General features: G+C 41.2%; 1 protein-coding gene across 1 annotated transcript in view; it reads left to right on the top strand.

Annotated features, from left to right (window-relative positions):
- LOC115470042 (inactive heparanase-2-like) overlaps window positions 1-25,266 on the top strand; it is a 260,196-nt gene extending 234,930 nt beyond the window's left edge. Inside the window, exons 8-9 of the mRNA XM_030202916.1 lie at window positions 6,985-7,131; window positions 23,587-25,266. Coding sequence (XP_030058776.1) covers window positions 6,985-7,131; window positions 23,587-23,752 — 313 coding nt within the window. The 3' untranslated portion in view covers window positions 23,753-25,266. The remainder of the gene's footprint in view (window positions 1-6,984; window positions 7,132-23,586) is intronic.
- Window positions 25,267-25,790: the final 524 nt, after the last annotated feature.

Here is a 25,790-nt window from a genome sequence, read left to right as displayed (position 1 = left end):
AGAGAGTTCAATGTGGTGAAGAGAAGTCGAGGGTTAGAGCCAAGAGAGTTAGTCAGTTGGATATAATAATCCTGTTTGGCCCGTAGAAGAGCAGATTGGAAGGAGGTCAGCATGAACTTAAAGTGTAAGAAATCAGCAAGGGCCCGAGATTTCCGCCAGAGGCGTTCGGCAGAGCGGGTACAGGAACGTAGGTAGCGGATATTAGAAGTCAGCCAAGGTTGGGGTTTTGTACGCCTTATAGGACGGGTCATCAAAGGTGCAAGAGTGTCTAAGGCAGATGATAGAATATTGTTGTAAGAAGAAACAGCCTCGTTGACAGATGTGGATGGTGCCACAGTTGAGAGGAGGTTTGAAACATGGGAGGATAGAGATGAAGGGTCAATACCATGAAGATTCCTAGATAAATTAGATAAGATAGGACGGGACTGGGAGGAAGGAGATTTAAGTGTGAAAGTTATAAGATGGTGATCAGAGAGGGGAAGATCAGAGGCAAGGAAACTAGAGGGTGAACAGTTGAAGGAGAAGATAAGATCAAGACAGTGACCATTTTGATGAGTGGGGGAGGTGGAGCATAGTTGGAGATTAAAGGAGGATGTTAAAGCGAGTAACTTGGAAATATAAGAGTTATCATTAGCAGGAATATTAAAGTCACCAAGGATGAGAGAGGGGGAGGAAGGATCATGGAAGAAGGCAAGCCAGGCATCAAAGTCACTGAGAAAGGATGAAAGGGACTTATCAGGGGGACGATAAATGACCGCTATTCGAAGAGGCAGAGGAGAGAAAAGGCGGATAGAGTGGACTTCAAAGGAGGAAAAACAGTGAGATTGAGGTGGAAGAAGGGGTTGAAATCTGGAGGAGGGAGAGAGAAGTAATCCAACACCACCCCCGCAGCCAGCAGGGCAAGGAGTATGTGAAAAAAGATAACCGCCATGGCAGAGGGCTGCGACTGAAGCAGAGTCATCAGGGCAGAGCCAGGTTTCTGTTATGGCGAGCAGATGGAGGTGACGTGAGATAAAGAGGTCATGAACATATGTTGCAGATAGAGCGGGCATTCCAAAGGGCGCAAGAGAAGGGCAGAGAAGAGGAGGGGAGTAGAGGAATAGTGATGAGGTTAGAGAGGTCACGGTGAGATCTGTAGAGTTGGGATAATAGTTGGTGAGGAGGGCCAGGATTGGGATTGATGTCACCGGTTGAGAGTAAGAGAAGGAGTAAGAGAGAGCGGAGGAGAGTAGGAGAGGTGTGGCCATGAAAGTGTCGAAGGCGAGAGGTATTTAGGTGGAATGGGGAAGGCAAAATGGAAGAAGAAAGAGATGAAGATTAAAAGCTAAGAGGGAGGAAGAGGGTAGGAGAGAAGTTGAGGTGATGAAGTCGATTGATGGGCAGTGAGTTCCTGTAGTGGAGAGAAGTAGGGAGTGAGGGAAAAGATTAGGAAGGGACAGGGCAAGGAAGAGAATGTGTATAGGGGTCATAGCGTGATTCAGAATTAGGTATAATTGGGTGAGGTCAGTAGTGACTGGGAGAAAATAGATGTAAACAGAAAAATGCCCTGCGCGCCTAACGGCGTATGGCACCAAGAGCAGAGGCCCTGAGTGGATCGGAGTGGACCTGGAGTCACCCCAGAGAAGGCTGTAAAGGATATGTAAGTCCTCCACAGCACCTGAAAGGCAGCCGGTGGTAGAGCTGGGCACCTCACAGCTGAGGAAGGCTTACCAGGGGTTAGGCCGAAGCCAGCATTCCTCCCCCTGAGGGTCGCCTGATCAGAATCTAACTTTTGGACAAGTCTAAACAATAAAACTGTAAATTCTTAGGGGCCCTTTTACCAAACTACAGTAAAACATGGTCTTTGCGTGTCCTTACTGTCACAGAGTAATCACAGAGAAATAATAGGTGACAGGCAATGCATGTAAAATACAATTACATTCCAACAAACCCCTTCTCATGCATAACTGTCATGCAATTATTTATTCATACAAAGTCCAAGCTTTATACGCAGATTCACAAAATGTTCTCTGGGTAACGGTTTGGTCATGATGTCAGCTGTCATCTCACTGGTGTGACAATAGTGTAGACTGATGACCCCTTCTTTCGCCAACTCTCGCACGTTGTGGTATTTCGTTGCGATGTGCTTGGTGCGTGACTGAACCTTGTCATTCTGTGACAGTCGGATGCAGCTCTGATTATCTTCCATTATCTGGATTGGTCTCTTTTCAGCTATTCCAAAATCCAGCATAAGTTTTTCAATCCACATCAGTTCTCTGCACGCTTCCGATACGGCCACGTATTCAGCTTCTGTAGAAGACAGACTCACAATACTTTGTTTATGACTGGCCCATGAAATTTGTACATTTCCATACATAAACACATATCCACTTGTGGATTTATAATCAGAATGATCCCCTGCCCAATCTGAATCACAGTAACATATTAGTTTTGGATTACTATTGGCTGAAATCTTTAATTTACAATCAATGGTACCCTTTAAATACCTTACCATCCTTTTAACTGCAGTCCAATCTGATTTGGTAGGTGAGCTGACCCTTCTGCTCAAAATTCCTACTGCATTTGCTATATCAGCCCTGTATGTGGTAGCTAGATATAAAAGCTTACCTATGGCTGATCTATATTGGATGTTATCTGGTAAAGGTTCTCTTACTGTTTCATCCTTCAGAAAATCAGTGATCATGGGAGTGCTTACAACTTGGGCATCTTGCATACCTAAACTTTCAATAAGCTCATTTATTTTCTGCTTCTGGCTTAGAAGATAAGAACCATCATTTTGTTTCTCAATTTCTATACCAAGATAGTATGACACATTACCAAGTTCTTTTATCTCAACATTGAGGTTTAAATATTTTACAATGTCCTTGTACTCTTGCTCACTTTTGCTTGCAATGAGCAGATCATCAACAAAAGCTAAAATGTATGCATATTGTCCATTTGTGCACCTAGTGTACAAGCATTTATCTGCTTCACCTTGCTTAAATCCTAAATTTGTCAATATTTCATGCAATTTTTCATTCCAACATTTTGCACTTTGCTTTAATCCATAAAGACCTTTGTTTAATTTACACACTAGCTGTCTTTGTTTTGTATTTATGAAACCTGTTGGCTGTTCCATGTACAAGTCTTCAGTTATATCTCCGTGAAGAAATGCTGTTTTCACATCAATGTGGTTGACTTGCATGCCTTTTGAGACTGCAATGCTCAGAAGTGTTCTGATTGTCGTGTGTTTCACTACAGGTGCAAACACTTCATCAAAATCTTCTCCATATTTTTGAAGATATCCCTTTGCCACTAATCTGGCTTTATACCTTTCCACTTTTCCTTGTGCATTCCTTTTTAACTTGAATACCCATTTGCATCCTGTAGCTTTCTTGCCAGGAGGTAATTTTGTAAGAATCCAAGTATTATTTTTATCCAATGCATCAATTTCTTCTTGTGCAGCTTTATGCCATTCAGCAGCTTCTTCTGCTGGCATTTTCTCAATCTCATCCCATGTTAAGGGCTCTTGAGCTTCTGCTGACTTTGTTAGGTAAGACAGTCTTAGGGGTGGAACACCTTTGTTTTCCCTGGATGAGCGTCTGACAACAGGTTGGTCTGACCTTTCCGCATCCTCTAAATCTGAGAGTCCTTCTCCAATTGATTCCCCTTCTCCAACTGTACTGTCTTCTTCAATGATCCTTTCTGTGTCTGTTTCCTCTGCCTGTTCCTCGTTAGATACAGGTGAGTTGCTTTCAGACATCTGCCTTGGTATGGCATTTATATACACTGGCATGTCTATTATGGTTCTAGTTTCATATTCTGGATGATAAGGCTCATCTGGGATAATCCAGCCTTTATCAGCCCTTTTGTTTTCATCAAAATATGTAACATGTCTTATGCCAACAATGCCAGTTTTCAGATTCAAAATTCTATATCCTTTGTGTCCTGGAGCATAGCCAACTAAAATGCCCCTTTCTGTTGTGGAATCCAGCTTATGCCTTCTTTGCTTTGGTACATGAGCATATGCTGTACTTCCAAATGTTCTTATGTGTGACAGGTTTGGCTTCCTACCATGCCATGTCTCATGTGGTGTGCGCTCAGCGCCTTTAGTTGGCATTCTGTTTTGTAGGTACACTGCTGTGAGAATGGCTTCCCCCCATAGTCTTTTAGGGAGATTGCTATCTGACAGCATACATCTGGTCATTTCCACAAGTGACCTAAATTTTCTCTCTGCAACAGAATTTTGCTCTGGTGTATAAGCTACTGTTGTGATATGTTGAATGCCTTCTTGTTCTAGAAATGTGCGCATGCTTTGTGAAGTGAACTCACCACCATTGTCGGTCTGAAGAACCTTTGGTTTTCTTTCAAATTTATTTCTCACCATGGCTACGTATTTCTTCAGCATGTCTGTGACTTGACTTTTCTCTTTCAGCAAATAGGCCACACAATATCTAGAGAAATCATCCAAGAATATTAGCACAAATCTGTTATTTCCCAATGATGGGATATTAAACGGTCCACATAAGTCACTGTGTATTAAGTCCAGTACTTTATTACTCCTATTTCCTGTGTATGCAGGAAATGAGGGTCTCACACCTTTTTGAGTAACACAGTCTATGCATTTCTCCATTTTACCAGCATCTGCACTTATCTGAATGCCGGTGGCTAGTTGCTTACTGTAAAGATCCTGGATTACCTTAGAATCACGATGTCCCAGGCGGCGATGCCAGATTTCCAGACTACATTTACCATCATTCTTCCTTACTTGCGCCATATGTGAGGCTTCACCTGAAATGTTCAGCTTATAAACATCATTATGCATAAAAGCTTCAGCATACACTTCATCATTTTTAGAGATTGTGCACTTACTGTTTTCAAAATGAATCGCAAATCCCTTCTTATCTAATGTAGATACACTAAGCATATTGCAAACTGCTTGGGGAATATACAAGACATCACTTACAGGAATCTCTTTAACTTCATTAGACACTTTGCATTTTAAGAATCCAATACCTTTTGCTTGGATCTTAGCAGTCCCTGCGTTTGCAGTTTTAAGAATACCTTCCTCTGGACACATTTCCTGAAAGAAATCTTTACAATTGGTTAAATGGCATGTGCTCCCCGAATCCAAAATCCAAGTACTTTCATTTGAATTATTATTTACCATAGTCAAAGATTTTTCTGCCATTAGAAAGCCCTTGTGTTTATCTTTGTCCTTCATACATTTCCTGGTTTGAAAATTCTTTAGTTCCATTGGCTTAGGTGAGCTAGAGGGAGTGTTTTGTGTTTCCTTACACCATTTAGATACATGTCCCTCCTTTCCACATGAGTAGCAAATCAGCTTGCCCTTGGGTGGAGTTTTCCCATAGCTCCGCCTTCCTCTGTTCTTTGCCAAGAAATTTGTTTCATTTCTCTCTGACTTGCTTTGAGAACACATCTCCTCAGATTCATTTATTATGCATTCCTGCCTTAGTTTTGATGTTGTCTGTTCAAAAGATTGCCCTTCAATGGCCTCATTTACAGACCTAAAAACATCAAACTTCTTTGATAGTGAGGTAAAAAGAAATGCTCTTTTCAATGCATCACACATGGGAATTCCAGAAAGTTCTAGCTTTTGAAATGAAGACATAAGATACATAATGTGATCATTACATTTACTTTTATCCCTTAATTTGGTTTCATTCAACTCTGCCAGCCAAATTGGTTGCTGCTTTGCATATGTAGTTGCATACATAGTTCTCAGTTTATATAAAATGTCCTTTGGTGTATCTTTTCCCTCCACTAATATGGCTTGTTTCTCTGAGAGAGCTTCCAAAAGCATGCACTTCACATAATAGTTTGCATTGTCCCATTCAGCCATATTTTCAGCTGTTCTGTCTTGGTCTAAGCATATATTTAATCCTTTTGCTCGAAGGAGACATATGAATCTTAATTCCCACTGCTGATAATTAAACTCAGTTAATTTAGGCACCTTGAGAGAGTAGAACAATGGTGAATTTCTTCCCTCAGCCATTTTCTTAGCCTTCTGTCTGCTGTGTGGGGGGAGAGAGAGACAGACTGAATCTTTCCTTTAAAACTTAAGAGAAAAATGTGGCCTTTTTTTCTGCCTGGTAATATTTCTCTTCTTTTTCAATTCCTGGCCCTGGGCCCATAACCCTTTTGTTGGATTATTTGTAGTAAATAATTAGCAGATTTTAGTACACACAGCTTCAGCTTTAGAAATGTTAATTTCTTTCTTCATCTCTCTCTCATTCACCCCTGAATAATTCACTGCTGAGTCACTTTAAAGTTGAAGTAACAAAACATCTGTTTACTCACAGTTTGCAGTTAGATTATAATCAGACAGGCTTATATATACATATTACTATACATTTGTATTATCAGCTCCTTCCATGTGCTTAGATGGTAATGGATGCTCACACCACCATAGATCCTCTCAGGTTAGGAGAGATCATGAGCTCCATGTGCTCCATGTGCTGCATGTGCTGCATCTAACCCCCACAGGAAGTTGCATAGCTGTGTGACCTCTCTAAGTAATTCACATCAGAGGTCACAGAGTAATCACAGAGAAATAATAGGTGACAGGCAATGCATGTAAAATACAATTACATTCCAACACTTACGCGGACCATTCCTGCATGCTAAGGCCATTTTTACCACTAGGGAAAAAATGGACGATTTTCCTGTTAATGGCTATGAACTAATTTTCCATTAGTGCTAAGCATGTGCTAATCAGTTAGCGTGTGGTAATGTAGCTGCATTAACCAATTAGTGCAAAGCATTCCCACTCTCCACCCCAGACCTGCTCCCAGTGCTAAAAAATAAATTTAATTTTTAAGCATGTGGATAGCACACACCAATCCCAAAATTACCTTGGGATGCCTTAGCGCACCCCTTGGTGAGTCATTTTTAGCTGCCGTAAGCACGTGTTTGTGCTTACTGCAGCTTAGTAAAAGGGTCCCTTAATTTGATTTTATTTAGTGTTTCTTTTCTTTATTTCAGCATTAATTATGTTCGAGGATCAATAACTTTATATATCATCAACCTTCATCGGTCAAGAAAGAAAATCAAACTAACTGGGACACTACGAGATAAGATTGTGCACCAATATCTCCTTCAACCTTTTGGATCAGAGGGGCTTCAGTCAAAGTATGTACATAAACTTGGATAGTTTGTCACTGAACGTCTTGGGTACAAAATGTGCGTAAAAAATGTGTGTAAAATTTAGGGGCCCTTTTATTAAAGTGCACAAAAATCTGGGCTTAGGGGCCCTCTTACAATACCACAGTAGAACTACTGTAGCATTGTCATGTGACAATCCGGCATTGCCACTGGCCCACCGTGGGAGCCAGCAGTAGTGCTGCCCCCAGCATCCACCATTTCCAGCACAACTGGAAATACTTTTTATTTTTACCATGCACCACTGCTACTGCAAAGCCTATTTTACTGCAGCTTTGTAAAAGGTGCCCTTAAGCGTTGTAATGTAGCATTTTACCACATGCTAAGCTCAGATTGAAAATGGAAAATTTGGGGGCATTTCCTCTATTTTTTTATTGCAGGTTGTGCATTAATATAACCTCCCTTACCTTGTGTGCTGAGCCCCCCAAATCCCTCCCCAAAACCCACAACTCTACACCATTACCATAGCCCTTATGGGTGAAGGGGGGCACCTAGATGTGGGTATAGTGGGCTTTGGGGGGGGGGGGTTGGAGGGCTCCCGTTTACCACCACAAGTGTAACAGGTAGGGGGGATGGGCCTGGGTCCACCTGCCTGAAGTGCACTGCACCCACTAAAAACTGCTCCAGGGACTTGCATACTGCTGTCAGGGAGCTGGGTATGACATTTCAGGTTGGCATAGAGGCTGGCAAAAAAGGTTTTTGTTTGCTTTTTTTGGGTGGGAGGGGGTTGGTGACCACTGGGGGAGTAAGGGGAGGTGATCCCCAATTCCCTCCAGTGGTCATCTGGTCAATTGGGGCACTTTTTTGAGACTTGGTCCTGAAAATAAATGGACCAAGTGAAGCCGGTGAAATGGTCATCAGAGCCGGCCATCTCGTTACCACGCCCCGTCTCGCCTTCGCTACCCTGCCAAAACGCCCCCTTGAAGTTTGGCCGGCTCTGCGATGGAAAGCATTTGGAGCCAGCCAAAATTGGCTTTCCATTATACCGATTTGGCCAGCTTCAGGAGATGGCCGGCCATCTCCCGATTTGTGTCGGAAGATGGCCAGCGATCTCTTTCGAAAATAAGCTGGTTGGTCTACTATTGGCTCTATTGCAACCTTGCTATCAGGATACCCTATCTTCCCTGTTTTGGTGATAGCTTTGAAAGATACCTTGTTCCGAACCATGTATTTTTGAATGGCTGTCAGCTTTCCCCCAGGTTCTAGTTTAAAAGCTGCACTATCTCCTTATATGACTTCTAGGTCCACCTAACTCCTTTCCTTATTTCTTCTTTCAATGTATCCAGCTAGAAAATTTCTGGGCATATATTATTTGATTCCAGGATTTGTAACACCCCTGAATAGTTAGCACAACTAGATTATCGACTAGCTAGGTCAGTTTGTGTTACTTGGGTCATATCAGGGTATCGGTGAGTCATCCTGACTACTGTAACACTATCTGTGTGGGCCTAATACCTATTTCAGAGGTTACAGATTGACCAGAACATGGTCACAAAAATCATAATGAGAAGCAAATCATGGGGTAGGGCCTCTTTGCTCTTGTTAGAACTTTACTGACTGTTGATCAATAATAAAAAATAGTTTAAAATACTCTGCCTTACATTTTAAACTTTGAAAGGTATTGGCCCTGAGTATTTGCAAAGCAGAAACAAGTAATATGTTCCAGAGAGTGCTCTCCATTCCAGTCAGGCTAAAAATCTAACAATCCCAGGGAAAAATTGCTTTTGGAGGATATGCTATGTTTGTGTTTATTTACTTATAGTCCACCTGAACAAGGTGGATAACAAAGTTACACACACAATCCTAAAACAATAAAATCAACTAAACTGAAAAAACAGACAAATTCCATAATTATACGAATGAATACCTCAATCCCTACCCTTTTCCAGTTCCTTGTCAGTACAAACTCATTTAGTAAAAATCAAGTCACAATCTACAATCATCATCAACTCATGTCATAAAAGCAGCCTTAAAAAATATGCTTTTAATTGTGCTTTATAAACCTTATCTAACAGCATCCTAATTGAAATTGGCAAATGATTCTACTTCACAGAGCCTACAATAGAAAATGTGCATATCTTCATATCTTTAAAGATGGCTTTACCAACAAGATTGCATCCATAAAAAAAAAGGAACATCTTGATGGAAGGCTCTATGGATTACAAGCAAAATTCTTAAATCTAATCTGAAATTCAATGGTCAGCCTGTGTAATTTTGCCAAATAAGGTGACATGTGAAGCCAACATGATACACCTGTCCTCAACCCTGTGTCAGCATTCTGAACCACCTGCAGTGAATGCAAACTATTTGAACCCAATCCCAAAATACAGTGAATTACAGTAGTCCAACTTAGATAAAATTAAGCTTTGTAAAACTGTCCAAAAATCTTCAGTTGACAGCGAAGCTTAATTCTGCTAAACAGACACAACTTGAAAAATGAATCACGTATTAAAGCTCATACAGTCTCTGCTAAATCAATAAGTATGTGTTATCAATTCATTCTGTAATCTATTATTACAGAGCAAGGCTGAAGAGAAGGCAGGTCTAACTAAGTTTGGACTGTGCTTCCTTTTTCCTTCTTCCAACTCTTTTCCCTTTTACAGCCTTAAAATCAGGCCCAGAAATCTGCAGTCTGACCTATCTGCACCATCTACCTTCAGTGTGGATAGAATTTGTAGTACTTTATGAATTTTCACAGTTAATGTTCTGACAACTAAATGAAGGCTTATATTCCTATCCATTTCAGTGGCATTTCAGTCTGGGATATGGGAGTGAAGGGAACAGGGAGATGAAAAAGGGGTGAAATTTGAAAGTGAAATTAAGAGGGGCTCCTGCAATGGTATTCAAGGTGACCTGAGAGACTGAAGGGTCCTCACATAGTGTGTGGGATGACATATGTGATTTCCTAGTGATAGCGATAGCAAATGGGGTATCAATGGTAATTATAGGGGTCATTTACGGTAACATTCTTAACAAAAAAATGCATGGCAATTCTCCTTTAAGAAACGTGTAAAATGAACAGAATCCAGCCTTTTGAACCAGATTTATCTGCCTTCCCTCATGCATTTTAATTTCCCCAGAAGAAAATCTAATTTTTCCTCAGATTAGATGTAATTTTAATTCAAATACAAAATATTATTTAATAGTTAATCAAACTTGGTGCCTCATACAAATATACAACTTTTACCCAAGAAATAAAAAGATGAAAGGTGTTCATCCCATTGAAAATGTATATCCCCTATCTGTTACCTGGGAATAAACCTAACACAGCTGAGCAATGCAGACCTCCCAGTTAAATGACTGTGTATTTAAGGGTTGCCATGGGTTTCTGATGCCAGTAAACCGTCTGTCCAGTAAAATATAAACAAGCACAAACCATGGTTTTATGTCTGTTAATGGGCGAGTCAAAGTTCTTAGCATCAGTGGGAGTCCTGACAGGCAAGACACATCCTGTTCTGGATATTTCTTATTTCACATGAGTTAATTGAATCATTTGCTGGCTAGCTACCTTTTCCTGTTGTTGTTTTGATATCTTACTGCTGGGAAGGCAAAATTTGTGTTAAATGATGTTTGACTGTTACCGTGCATTTAAAACTGATTTAAAAAGCTCCTTAAAAATTAAAGGAAATTTCATATTCTCCAGGCCTGTAGAACATATGAAAACACACACACAAAAAGAACTTATTCATTATAAATGTTTAGAATGTTGTGCCAGCTTTAAGTAAGTAATATCGTTCAAATATTTGCTACATAAAAATTATTCTGACTTTTTAAAATAAATGTAATAATATAAATTGTTAGAGATGGCAAAGTTAGAGCTGATAACTGTGGTGATAGTGAGAGTGGTGCAGTATTGGCTTTTAATTGCTGCAATAGGGAATACATTTTCAAAAGGCAAAGCCGCACAAAGCAAGGCAATTTTCATTGAGCTTGTAATTGGGCTGTTATGTGGATGAACAGACACATGTACATTTACAGGGGCTGTAAAGATAGCATGTTAGTGGCATATCAAGGATATGTGTAGATCTAATAAACACCTACAAAAAGGGCACACTCACACTCTTCTAGAACACCTCTTTTTTATGTAGCCAAAGTTGTGCACATTATGAAGGCATGTGCATACTTTAAGGCAGCTGAAAATCCACTTGTCTATACTGTATATAAGCACATTAACTCTGAAGTTGATATTCAAAAGCATTTGATTGACAGAGGAGTACTTTTATAAAGAAAAAAAAAGCTGCAGCCCTTGAATGGATAATTTTAGTCACATAAATCATTATAAGACCAAAGGTATCAATGAAAAACTAGGGCAGGATTTTGGGCACTGTGGGAGCAGAATTCAGCCATTAAGGAGATAATTTTATGAAGTCATTTCCATGCATAGGTAACCATATATGTACATAAATGTTCTCGTAAACTACTAACCAAGTAAAAGTATGCACTTTTACACAATGTCACATACTCTGCTGGTGGCATGCACAGAGGTGGATTTGAGCAGAGTTCACATAGAAACATAGAACATGACAGCAGATAAAGGCCTAATGGCCCATCCAGTTTGCCCATCCTCAGTAACCAGTAACTCTTCCTTTCCTAAGGGATCTCTCGTCTCCATGACCTCCACCAGGAGGCCATTTCATGCATCCAGCACCCTTTCGGCGAAAGAGTATTTTCTCATATTCCTTCTAAGTCTATTGCCTCTTAACTTCATCGAATGCCCCCTCATTCCAGTATTTTCCTTCATTTGAAAAAGGCTCGCCTCCTATATATCGATGGCACTGAGGCATTTAAACATCTCGATCGTATCCCCTTTCTCTCGCCTCTCTTCCAGCATATACACGTTAAGGTTCCTAAGCTTGTCCCTATATGTTTTATGTCAGAGACCTCTTACTAATTTTGTAGCTACCCTCTGGACCGACTCCATCCTGTTTATATCTTTCCATAGATGCGGTCTCCAGAATTGCATGCAATACTCTAAATGGGGTCTCACCAGAGACTTATACAAGGGCACTGTCAACTCTTTTTTCCTGCTGGTCATCAATCTCCTTATGCACCCAAGCATATTTCTGGCTTTGATGGTTGCCTTTTCTACCTATTTGGCCACCTAAGGTCATCAGACACAATCACCCCCAAGTCCCACTTTTCTTTCATATCGGGTCATTCCATGTCAAGTGGTCTGGTGGTCCCTGCGCAAAGGCTGCAGTGTGGGGTCAAACAGATTACTATATCTCAGCAAGTATTGCATCGGTGAATGTAAAACTTTACCAATGTTCATTGGGGACATGCATGAATGTTCACAGAAAATTTCATCAAAATCCGTGATGGTCGCGCAGGGACCACCAGACCACTTGACATGGAATGACCCTATACAGAAGCACTTCACCTCCTATACTGTACCGTTCTCTTGGATTCTTGTACCCCAGGTAACCTGTTCCGGGGCAGAGGGAGCTGCAGCGAACGAGTGAAGTTAGCGAACTCGGAGCAGGCGCGCGCCGTGGCACCCCCCAGTGGCGTGCACCCGGGACGGACCGCCCCCCCCCCCTTTGGTATGCCACTGCCTGTCTGTAGTGAAGCCATGCTACCTCAGGTCCTGCAGTCCATTTGATTCAAGAAACCTCATGATCCTCCGTTTTAGAAGCGTTTCCATTAGTTTACTCACCACCGAGGTCAGACTGACAGGTCTGTAATTCTCAACCTCCTCCTTACTTCTGTTCTTGTGCAGAGGGACTACATCCACTCTTCTCCGGTCCTCCGAGACCATTCCAGACTCTAATGAGGCACCGAAGAGGTCAGACAGCGGTGCCATCAGAACATCTCTGAGTTCCTTGAGTACCCACGGATGTATCCCATCAGGCCCCATTGCTTTGTCTACTTTTAGTTTAGCCAGCTCCTCTTGAACAGAGTCTTCTGAAAATCGGTCCCAGTCTACGATACATCCATCCCCATTAGCATTTCTTTTCTATGGTCCTACCCCCGGCCTTTAATCCATGAACACAGAACAGAAATAATTGTTACGCAGTTCAACTTTATCCTTATCAGCTTCTACATATTCCTCCCCCTCAGCTTTGAGTCTCACAATGCTGTTATGGCACTTCCTCCTGTCATTTATACATCTGAAAAATGTCTTGTCCCCCAATTTTACCGCATTGGCTATCTTTTCTTCCATTTGCCTCTTCGCTTGTCCTCTTCTTTCTGAGTCTTCTTGTAACATATTTTTTAGGCTGCTGTTAATTATTAAACCCTTATTCACCTATTCAGCACCAACGTTGGTTTTCAATCATTACCATAATAAATGAGAGCCCCCCCTAATTTTCATATTTGTCCTGTTTTGTCTGTCTTGGCTAGATTGTAAGCTCTGTTGAGCAGGGATTCTCTTATGTCTTGGTGTACAGCACTGTGTATATCTCATAATGCTATAGAAATGATAATTAGTAGTAGTAATAATAGTATTTTTCTGGAATATGTGCCAATACTTACATGTGTAAGTATCAAAAATTGGCACATACTCATATTTACCTGTATGTTCTGTTACAAGATGCTAAGTGATGCCACTCTTTTTATTCTTTCCAATTCAATTAAAATTGGATAGAATATACAAAAAGGATTTGCAGTGTTTCTCTGTCTGGGGACATAATAAATCTTGGGACAAACTACGGCATTTGGAAAACCCAGTAAAAAGACACACTTAGTTTAAAAATGAACCACATTTGACAGGGAGTTCCAGAGAAATAAGATTCCCCCCTTCCCCCGACAAAAAAAAGGCCCAAATGCATTTCTATGGGGAAAGGAGTTCTATCTTCTGCAGCACAGAAACTTTGATAGAGTGAAATATAGCAGTTATGAGACAGGGGCAAGGCAATTTAAAAAGTGGAATTCCTTACTGTTCTAAACCACCAAACTGTTCCTACCTCCTCCAAAACTACCCACTAGCAACTGCCTTACTCCCCCAAACTACTCTCACAGCCCAAAAATCTATCTACCTGCAACTGCCCCACCACCCTGCTTACTGTTTCAAACTGAAAACTACCTTCCCACAACTGCCACACCATCCCACAAACTGTCCCTCCCAAAAACTATTCTCCTGCAGCTTCCCCGCCACTCAGCAAACTACTCTATCCCCCAAAACTACTCCTTGCAACTATCACACCACCCCACATACTGTCCCTACACCCCATAGGTATCCCCTGCAACTTCCTTACCAACTGTCCCACCCCTACAATTACCCCTTGAAAACTGCCCTACCCCACTATCCCTACTTCCAAAAACTAATCCCTCACAACTGCTCTATCATCCTGCATATTACCATTACCATATCCACAACTGACACAGCATCCCACAAACTGCACCCAGCCCCCAAATCTTCCCCCTGCAAATTGCCCTACCCCCAAAATAGTCCCCCACAACTACCTCTATGTGCTCCAAACTGCCTCTACCCTCTAAAACATGCCACTCCACTAGTGCCCCTCAGTTACTGCTACCTTCTCCAGAGACAAAATATAAGCCTAGCACACACAACACAAAACAGAGATACAAATACACACACAAACACAAACACGTGCATACCCCACAGATACATACACAGGGAATGTAAATACAGTGCAATCCGCCTAAGTGCAAGGGTCTGGGACCAAAGAAATGCATGCAGTTTACCGGAGCGTGCACTTAACCGTTCGGACCCAAAGAAGCTTGACATTTGATAAACATATGTACAGTACTGTTTATTATTATACGCACAGTATACAGTCTTCGTTAACTGACATTAGGCTTACTTGAAGTAATCAGTTATAGTCCTCTATACACTAATGGGTCTGTGAGTTCCATAGACTACGTCTGCCAGACGGTAAAAACTGTCATAGCACTGGCATCCAGTGGCCTCCAGATAGGCCCACACGGTGTTGAGATTCTCCAGCACTCTTGCAAAAGTGACAGGTGGAGATTGTTGAATTTCATCAGCATGTGCCTCTCTGCTCATTTCATCCTCTGTTTCATCATCAGCTGTTGTTGCCTGCGTGTAAGCGCATATCTCCACATCAGTGCTGTCGTCAGCTGTTTGTAGATCGTAATCAACAGCTACATAGCGATGAAACTCCTCTTCAGTAACACCGGCTGGGATGTCAATAACCTGTTCATCTGACATGTTTGCAACAGCTGCATCTGTTTTGTCCCTCTCCACATCCTTAACATAGCTTGCCTGCTTGTAGCAGTTCACAATGGTTGCCTGTGTAGCATGATTCCAGGCTTCTTTCTGCATATGTAGGGAATCCAACAGTGATAGATTACGAGCCAGTTCAACAGCATGTTTATCCTTGCCACTCTGGTCATCCATAACGTTCATCAGACGACATAGCACAAGAGCCCGATAATGTTGTTTGAAATTGACTATTATGCCCTAATCCATAGATTGGATCAGAGAGGTAGTGTTTGGTGGCAGGAAGACCATCTTGATGTTAGACAGCCTGACATCATCCCTGTGTGCAGCACAATTATCACAAAGCAACAAAATCCGACGCCTTTGTGCCCGCATTCTAGTGTCCAACTTCTTTAGCCACTGCTTCCAAATTTCCCCAGTCATCCATGAATTTGTGTTAGCCTCGTACTTCCCAGGAAGTCACTTAACTTTCTTGAAGCAACGGGGCTGTTTGCTCTTTCCAATGATGAGGGGTTCCAACTTTTCACTCCCATCCATATTGCAGCAAAGGAGGATCGTCAGTCGGTCCTTCAATGTTTTACCTCCAGTAGTTTCGGCATGTTTGAATGCAAGTGTTCCATCAGGAATTGCTCGCCAGTAGAGACTGTTTTCATCAGCATTGAAAATGTCACAAGGTGCAAACTCATTCAAGATGGTAGGAAGAACTGAAACAACCCAATTTTCAGCACCAAAGTCATCAGCGTCTTGTTTCTCACCATGCTGTTTCTTGAATTTTATGTTGTTCCTCTCATTCCGTCTTTCCGACCATCCAACAGTGGCTTTGAATTCAGTTAGTCCAAGACTTTCAGCTAGCTGGTTAGCTTTCTCCATAAGCAGTGGACCACTGACAGGAAACTGTCTGCTTCTGACTTGAGAGAACCACCGAAGAAGAGCATCTTCTATCTCCTCAGCTTTTCCCGCCCGTTTTTGTTTCCATTGTGGATTTGAATTGTTTTGCCAGTCTTCTAGAAGTTGGTCTTTCTGCTTCAAGATACGTGAAATTTGACTGGGATTGACACCATATTCTTTAGCAATAGATGCTTGACTTTGTTTGTTTTCTGATTTTTTAAGAACTTCTATTCGTTCAGCCACTGTTAAAGTCTTACAGTTCTGCCGCAATGACGACCCCAGTGTACACTCTAACAACATTATTTCACTTCTTCTGCCTGTGGCAGCTAAAGGGGTGGTAAATTTGAAATCTCGTTGGTTGTCACGCGCCAATCGGCTTCCATATTCCGTGCGCGCGCTTATGCAGAGTCTTCCCTGCAGAGGAGCAGTCTTAAACCATGCATGTAAGCGAATCTTGCACTTATCAGTGGTGCACTAAACCGAAGTTTGTCCCCTTAGAAATTGATGGCAACAAAAACGGGACCGAAGTACGACATGCAGTTAAACAGAGCATGCGCTTATCCAACGTGCACTTAAATGGAGTGCACTGTAATTCCCTAGCCCTTTATTTCATTTTCTTTGTTGTGATTCTATTGGGAAAAGTACTTTAAAAATCATATAGTTTTCTTATTATTTGTTATGACTGTTGCCAAGTAACATCTGTTGCTATGAGCAGGGCCAGTTTAAAGCCATTGACGAATTTTGCACATACTTTGTATCCATATGTGTACAGGAGGTTGTGGATGTGCTCAGAACTCAGGAGGTTAGGATTGCTGACTGGCTTTTTTCTGAAGTTAGCAGAAGTTGACATTAATGTTCAGAAAATAGAAGAAGAGGAGCTATGTCATGACATTTTTCTGATTTTAAAAGTTCTATCTGCAGTTCTGTAGTTCCTGCCCCTCTCTCCCCACTACCTATCAGAGATGCTCTAGTAGGTGCCAGGGAGGGGGTATTTCAATTTGAGCAGGAATCTGGGTGGTTAGAAACAGACAACCAAGTTCAATTCGAGTACCTGTATATAATATAAAAAATGCTTTGATTGTAACCATAGAAAGGAGATATATCAAATCCTCTCCTGGCCCACTATGAGTCAGGGATCAGGAATGCATCTGGAGAGCAATCATTTTTTAAAGGGATTGTAGGATAGGACAATCATGTTTTTTTTTAAGGGATTGGACTTAAAGGATTTTTTTTTTAATACTCACTAGCACCATTAAAAGATAGCAGACCTGAGATGGGAACTACTATATATGTGGCCAACAACATGTGATGATATGATGACAAGTAGGTACTAGATACTTGTCAACAGTACCAGTCACCAGCCTTTCAGAGTTAAAAAGATCAAGGACTCCATTAAGATATTAACCAGATTAGTCCATCAGATGCTGTCCTCTAGGTGCAGTAGTCCATAAATCCGGATTCTTTACACTTAAGGTGAAGTTCCACATCTCCTATTCAGGGCTTCCTTCCACCCAGCACCCTCTTTACTTGGGTAAGACAAATGTTCTAGTATTTGCAGAGCTTTGTGGTCCTTCCATTTCAATAAAAACAAAAACACTTGGTTAGACAGTTTGGGCAATATGCAAATCAGGCTCTTACCATGACCCAGCCTTATACAAATCAGCTTTCTTGTAGGAGCTTCTAACCTGCTTTGTGTAATTCTCCTTCAAAAACACTTATTTTCCAAGTAGCAATATCGTGATACTGAGGAACTCAGTTGAACAGCCATTACCCCATGGACAGGACAACACTCTCTATGACCTAATGGTCATGTCCTCCACCCTTTTGTCAGCTTCAAACAACCATCTAAAAACAGGTATGCAGTTCTTTTCTTTAAATGTCCAAAAGCATACACACCACTTCCAAGATAGTCCTTCTCAAAGGTTTTTCAGGTAGTATTTCTAAGCATGCTTCTTTTCCTCAGTTAACTGTATCATGGCAAGTTATTTCTATGTATCCTTGGCAGACTGACCTTTTATATGCTGGATAGGAAGGTTCTGGAATGTGCCTGCCCTGTGACATGCCCTCTACTTGCCTAGGTTTCCCAACTCTGAGATTTCCCATGCACTGAGGGCTGTTGGGACTCCTTTGTCTCCTCTCTCCCTATGGCATTGCAGCCCAGGATTTCCACCCTTCCCCGGGCTGCCTCTAGCCAGTTCCACTTGCAAGGTCCCTGCTATGTTTTCTTTCCCACATAGTCTTCCACATTAAAGCCACTACTTTGTCTATCAGGGTGACGAGGGAGGTCAGGGGAAGTGCTTAATACGGCTCACTCATCACAATATTCACAGCTGCAGCAACGCAAAAAATATTTATTGCAGGATTCACTAACTCATGGCAGTCAGGTATTATGGATTACTGATTCTCACAGTAAATTTTCCTGCATAAATATTCTATTTTAGCATAAGATAATAAATAGGGGTATCATTTTGAAAGTGATACATTGAAGATTCATATAATTTTATTTGTCACTCTCTTCACATGATGAATCTGCCCCTCAAAGAATTCTAGCTTGGTTATTAAGATACATGCTCTGACTTTTTAATATGTTAAATTGTTTGCTTTTCAGACAAAAATTTGCCTAACAGCTTTCACTACCTTGTGTCTTAGAATATAAAACAGACACTGTGCATGTAATTTATGACACTGGTAAAAATTCCAGACTGTTCAAGGGTGATGTTGGTGTTTTGGTTTAGTATGGTGTCTCAAGATTTAGTGACTTCTGGATCCAAACCCAAACATTTTACTTATCTGTGAAGCTTTATAGAAAAGTGAGATTCCTACATTTCCAAACAAATGTTCTTAATCTGGAAGAAGCTTGGATATGTTTGGATTTTGTTCCAAACAGTTTACCAACCATAGTAACATGATCTCTTTATTGAGGCAGAGGTTATGCACAAAATTCAGAAGACCTCTTGCAGAAGGATACTGGCTTGACCTTAAATACCAGGTCCAAGCCCATGGTTCAGAGAGTGCACTCAGCCACATAGAAGTGCAAAAACTAACTCTTAAGAAAGAGGGGAGAAGGGGATAAAGATAAAAAAAAAAAAACAGGGGTATGGGAGAGAGTTAATAAAGGAAAGGGCATGGGGGTCTTAGAGCAGGTCATCCCTTACATATGTATGATAAACACCCGCAGAATCATACCATTGTAAAAATTATGGTTAGTGCTGAGAAGTTAAAAATAATAAGGGATAATAGTTGGAAAAAAGAGCATCCAGTGAGACAAGTGAGGGGATAGGTTGTCAATAGAGAATAGGATTTTGTAATAATGATGAATTATGACTGGGCATACTAAATGCTGATGTTTGTTTATGTTATGATGCTGTCTCACTTGATGCTGTTACTGACTGTTACAACAAAAAATGAATAAAAAAGCAGTTTTCTAAAAACCTAACCATGCTCTTTTTTCAACCTTCTCCCCACTTGTTCCTGTCATAACAATTGTATTGCCCCCTGAATCAAGTGCTACGTTCTCAATGTCACCAATAGGCAAAAACCACAATGCCATCAGACACTCAGAGGTCCATTTATTAAGCTGCGTTAAGCAGCTCACATGGCTTTTACTGCATCATAGCCAGTATTAGTGGAGGAGTGGCCTAGTGGTTAGGGTGGTGGACTTTGGTCCTGAGGAACTGAGTTTGATTCCCGGCACAGGCAGCTCCTTGTGACTCTGAGCAAGTCATTTAACCCTCCATTGCTTGCCGCATTGAGCCTGCCATGAGTGGGAAAGCGCGGGGTACAAATGTAACAAAAAATAAATAAAAAAAATTAGCAGGGACCCACTCTACAGTAGCATGGGCATCATGTGCATTATTAGCTGCCTAATGCAGGAGTGTATGGACGTTGAACATGACATAGGCGGACAGAGACAGTTAGTACATGGTTCAGTACCACACACCAGTTGTCATGACTGCCGATAGCAGAGCTGAACTTATCACCACCTCAAGAGGAGGCGGTAGGTGCAGCTGTGCTACCAATAGTCCAGTAGCACAGCATGCTGTCACTGAAGGTGCAGTGGTGCTCCTTCCAATCTTCCTGATCTCAGCTTCCCTATCACCAATATAGTCCTCCATCAGATTCCCTCCTACACACATCCTAAGGGCATCTTTCAAGTCCCCTTGAAGGTCTGACCTCCCCCCTCCTTCCAACACAACCTGATACTAACCACATACCCTTCAACACAACGCCATCACATCTATGAGCCCCCAATATAATTCTGGATCTCCTACAACCCTTCCCACTGACACATCAACCCTACTCCCCAACCAGTAAACCACTCCCCCTACCAGATAAATCCTGCTCTGCCAGAGCTCCCTCCTCCCCCCCCCCCCCCCACCTTCCACCCCAGACTTACCCAGGAGACTGTATTGGTGAGGTAGTGGATCCTGGCAGTAGCAATCCTTCTCCATTGCCACCCAGGTTGATGTCTGAATCCAAAATGGTGCTGACAACCCCTAGCAGTAGTCTCGCAGTACTACCACTAGGAGTATATCTCCTTATATGGAAAGATGACCTCTAGCTGAGGTACCACAAGACTACTGCTAGAGGTCATCAGCACAATTTTGGATTCAGGCTCCAATCTGGACAGCAGTGAATAAGGATCGCTGCCTCGAGGGACCACTGCCCCACTTCTGGGATCTTGCCAGGTACTTGTGGCCTAGATTGGCCACTGTTGGAAGCAGGATACTGGGGTTGATAGACCTTCGGTCTGTCTCAGTATGGCAACATTTATGTTCTTATGTTCTTATAGTGCATACCATAGGTAAGTTGTGGGGGCGAGTAAGGGTCTGGAGGCAAGATTTATCTGACAGGGGCATAATTCACCAGTTGAGATAGAGTTGTTGGGGAGCTAGGAATTGTGTCAGGGGATTCAGAGGTAATGATGGCATTGTGTCAGGGAATATAGGGTTAGGATAGGATTGTGTCAGAGAGTGTGGAGAGGGCTGCAGAAGGGGGTGCGCACTGCCATGTCAGGTCATATTTATTTATGTATTTTCAGTGGGCCTGCACTGTGTTACATGCAGTGCTTTATAGTGCAGGTGCTCCTACGCTATCAGGTACTGCATGTAGTATAATGGCTGCATGGTAACTGCCCTGTGCAGTAAATTATTATTATTAGCATTTGTATAGCGCTACCAGATGCACGCAGTGCTGAACACCTGACACAGAGAGACAGTCCCTGCTCAATAGAGCTTAGAATCTAAAAATAATACAGACAGACAAGACAATTAAGGGCGAGGGAAGTACTGGGTGAGAAGGAACAAGGGGAGGCAATTGAGTAGTGGCTAGGAGCCAAAAGCAGTGGTGAAAAGGTGGGTTTTCAGCATAGATTTGAAAACAGGTAGAGATGGAGCTAGACATACGGGCTCAGGAAGTCTATTCCAGGCATAAGGTGCCATGAGGGAAAAGGAACGAAGTCTGGAGTGAGCAGTGGAGGAGAAGGGGGACGACAAGAGAGATTTGTCCAGTGAGCGGAGTTCACGGGGAGGAATGTAGGGAGAGATGAGAGAGGAGAGGTAATGGGGGGCTGCAGAATGGATGCATTTAAATGTAGGGCAGATTCAGAGCACACCCTCTGCATTTACCACACAGCCTTTGAACTTGCCAGGTTAATTTTTGCTTTAAACATGCTGTAAGTGCAAACCTTACCATGCTTCAGTAAAAGGGCCCCTCAGAAAAACAATACATCTGTGTCAGAAGAGCAACAGTGGTCATTCCTGTGCTAAGGCACAATCCCAGACTGATGTTATCTTTTCTTGCAGCAAGGCAGACGGACAAAAGACAGCAGTTTCTTCATTAATGAAAGAATAGTTGTTCAGAACCCTTATGTTATCACCCTCACTTTAATATTCCCTTATCTCTTGTTTGTCCTGTTTGTCTGTCCTAATTAGATTAGATTGTAAGCTCTGTCAAGCAGGGACTGTCTTTTCATGTTCAACTGTACAGCGCTGCGTACATCTAGTAGCGCTATAGAAATGATAGTAGTAGTAGTGTGAAATTGACAAAAAAATCTAAACACCCTATATCTAAGTCACCAACTTAAATAAGTATTAAGGCTTGACTATTTCAGTGCACCATCTTACTTCAGACTGTTTTTAGAAAAATGCTTTAACCATGCTAGTGACAAATATTCCTATTCAAGTCTAATCTTACCTGAAGTCAACAGACTTTTAAGGATTTTCATGAGAGCAGATCTGAAGTAGAAATCTTTCATGATTATGTGTTGGTTATTTATTTAGATTGAGGTCACACCTTTTTTGCATGCACATTATAATAGAAATTAGCTCATTATAATAGCTTTGCATTCCGTTTTCGTTACCTGCTACCATGACAGGAAAATGGTGCGGAGAACCCTTTTCTGCATGTCCCGGTTTACTACTTGCACACTAAACCAGCTAGAACTAGTTTAAAAACCATGTTGCTGGCTCATTAAGTTTAGTGCATCTGGCCCTGAAGGTGGGTTAAATTCAGGTATACTAGGTATTTCCCTGTCCCTAGAAGTTTACAATCTGTTTTGCTGACCTATTACGGCTCTTAATTCTTAATAGTAATGCAAAAGGTTTGGTGTTTCAAAGTGGTTGAATGTTGGACTAAATGTTTAATACAAACAGCAGGAGCGCCCTCTAGTGCTGGAGGCCCAAAAGGAATAGGAGAAAATTTTGCCAGGCCACAAAATATAATTAAGGCAAAAAGAAAAGAAAATGACCTGATTTGTACACGTAAGTGAGCCTGCACATTTAAGTAGTGAATTTTAAAAAGCCACTACTTAGACATTTATACCCGGCACACATAGATTTCAAGGGGGCATGTTCTGGGTGGACCTTAGACAGATTTATGTATGAATTCCCTATTTTGCAACAGAAATACACATATAGGGCTAGATTCAATATATCATGCCGAAAAAAAATCGGCACCAAATAAAATATGCCTAGGTGTATTCTATAAAATATGCCTAAATCTAGGCGTCTTAGTCTTAGTCTTAGTCCTAGTTCTGGATGTTTTTGTTTTGTTCCTTTACGGCTGAAAAACATCCAGGTCTTAGGAACGCACAAATCCCACCCTTAACATGCCCCCAACACACCCCTTGAGATTTGGACGCATTGCAGACAAACTACATAGATAAACGTCTGCACAATGGGTTTTGAAAATACCGATTTGGACATTTTGGTGAAACAAATGTCCAAATGCTGCTTTATGCCACTTTTTAGAGTTTTTCTCTTTTGAAAATGAGCCCCATAGTAACCTAAGGAACTTTGTAAGTCTACGTGCTTTGAAAATACGACTATATATATTATTTCAAATAATGTTATAGTTATGGCATTAATTGTTTACATTTACTTCTTCCATAGGTCTGTACAGTTGAATGGACAGCCTCTTGTGATGGTTGATGATGAAACTCTCCCAGAACTTAAACCACGAGCTCTTCGACCTGGCCGGACATTGGTTATTCCTCCACTAACTATAGGCTTTTATGTGATCAAAAATGTTAATGCTGTAGCCTGCCGATACCGATAGCTCTGTTTAACACTGATCCTTTTATGGATATACCAATCTGCTGGGCCTATTTTGGATCTGTAGAATTCTTCTTTGGACAAACTGCTCTCTATTTTATTAATGCTTCATATCCAGCTTCAGGATCACTTTCCCACAACCTGCTGACAGTAGGTAGTGACCTAATATAATTATTCTTAAACCTTAATGCATCAGAATAAGCAATGTTTTCAAAATATCCTTGAGTCTGACAGAATATTCTTATATATTTGGCAGATCCTATGCCCTCAGAATAAAAAGGGTAGATTAGTCAGCTTAATATATGAAAGAAATGTTAATACTGTACAAAATCCTTCCTTTAGGAAAATCAGTACCATATTGCATTAACATTTTTGGTTAGAACTAAAATCCAAATTCTGAATTTGAAGCCACTTTCTTTCCTTTTCTGGAAGGGTTGATTATATATTTTTATCTGTAAGCTTTATTAGCTGACATCTCAATTAACAGAGCTAACGAGAAACATATCTGCTAGTTAATTGTGTAGCAAAGGCACTAAAACATAGGACCAGATATACTAAAGGGTTTTTCCTACTTCCCTAAGGGGAAAATGCTTAGAACATCTGGCCCTTAAAGTTACATCAGGCGAAGTCCTTTGTATCTAACCTGAGAAGTACAAGAAGCATTTAAGAACTGAAAAAAGATTCTGACTGCACTTTTTTTTTTTTTTTTTTTTACTGCTATGGGGTTGGAAAGAGTTTTCTCTTAACTGACCGAGTTGTTTTTCAGCTTTCATATAATCCAGTTATCTATTTGTAAGTATTAGTTTTGAAGGAAATATTAAAGCAGTCTTTAAAGCTACATGTAACTTTACGGATCCTATAGCATAGCTCTCTCAGACTAGAGAATTGTTTGAAAACACTGTTTGAAAGAATATATGACTTGCATTTTAAGGCTAAAAGAAGACAACAGTAAGACTCATTGAGACTTGAACAGCTGCTAGAATGGCTCTCTTAAGTGCCACAGTTCTAGAAAGTCAAAGAGTATAAAACTTTGCTCTTAAAGTAGTATGTTTCATATCATTTAACTCACTGAAAAAACTTATTTTATCAAAATTAAGGTCTTGCCTAAAATGTTTCTACAATTAAATATATACATACACTTTAATAAATTCCTTAATTTCAGTTGGATTGTAGTTAATGAATGGATCACATCAATTGGAACACTGATAATTGAAGCACAGAATATTTGCATCTACTTTGTGTGTTATTATTTATTCCTAACAAATTGTAAGTAAATAATACAAAATTGAAGGAGGTGTCTTATTGATTACCATTGTTTAATGTTATTTATAGATCACTTTTAATATAGCAGCATACAGAATGGATATTACAAATGAAAATCCAAATGTTTAAATATTCATAAATAAATAGTTTAGAATTTGCTCATTATTGACATTTTACCTAACAACATTGCCACTAATTCCTTTAATAATTGAGGGGGGTCTTTTACTAAAGGTGCACTAGCATTTTTTAGCTTACACTAAAAATCAGCTGGTGCTAAACACTGAGACACCCATTCTATTCCTATGGGCATCTCAGTGTTTAGCGCCAGCCAAAAATGCAAGTGCATCTTAGTAAAAAGCCCACTGAGTGAGGTTACTTGAGCTTGAGTGATCACACTCTGCTTATTCAATTTTGACAGCTTCCTGGAAACAATTAAGGGGGAGAAGTTATCAAGGTGTGGTAACCTCACCTTGATTTACCATGAGAGTCGGCAACCAGTGGTTTCTCTATACCACAGGTTGTTAGCTCCCGTGGTAAAGGACCAACACTGCCTTCAATCCACCTCACACAGTGGTAGTTCATGAGCTCAGGCGCATCAAGCCACATCTATCAGGGCCTGCAGTGCTTTACCTGCCACACCCAATCATGCAGCCCTCCTTTGCATATCTGCCTCCCCCACACCCACCCACAATTCCCCCCAATCTCCCACTGGCTCTATACACAATCCACCCCCCCCCCCATCTCCAGCTGGCTCCACACACAATCTACCCCAATCTCCA

This window comes from Microcaecilia unicolor, chromosome 5 (assembly GCF_901765095.1).
Source record: "Microcaecilia unicolor chromosome 5, aMicUni1.1, whole genome shotgun sequence".
NCBI classification, from domain to species: Eukaryota; Metazoa; Chordata; class Amphibia; order Gymnophiona; family Siphonopidae; genus Microcaecilia; species Microcaecilia unicolor.
This window is presented reverse-complemented; position numbering and strand designations above follow the sequence as displayed.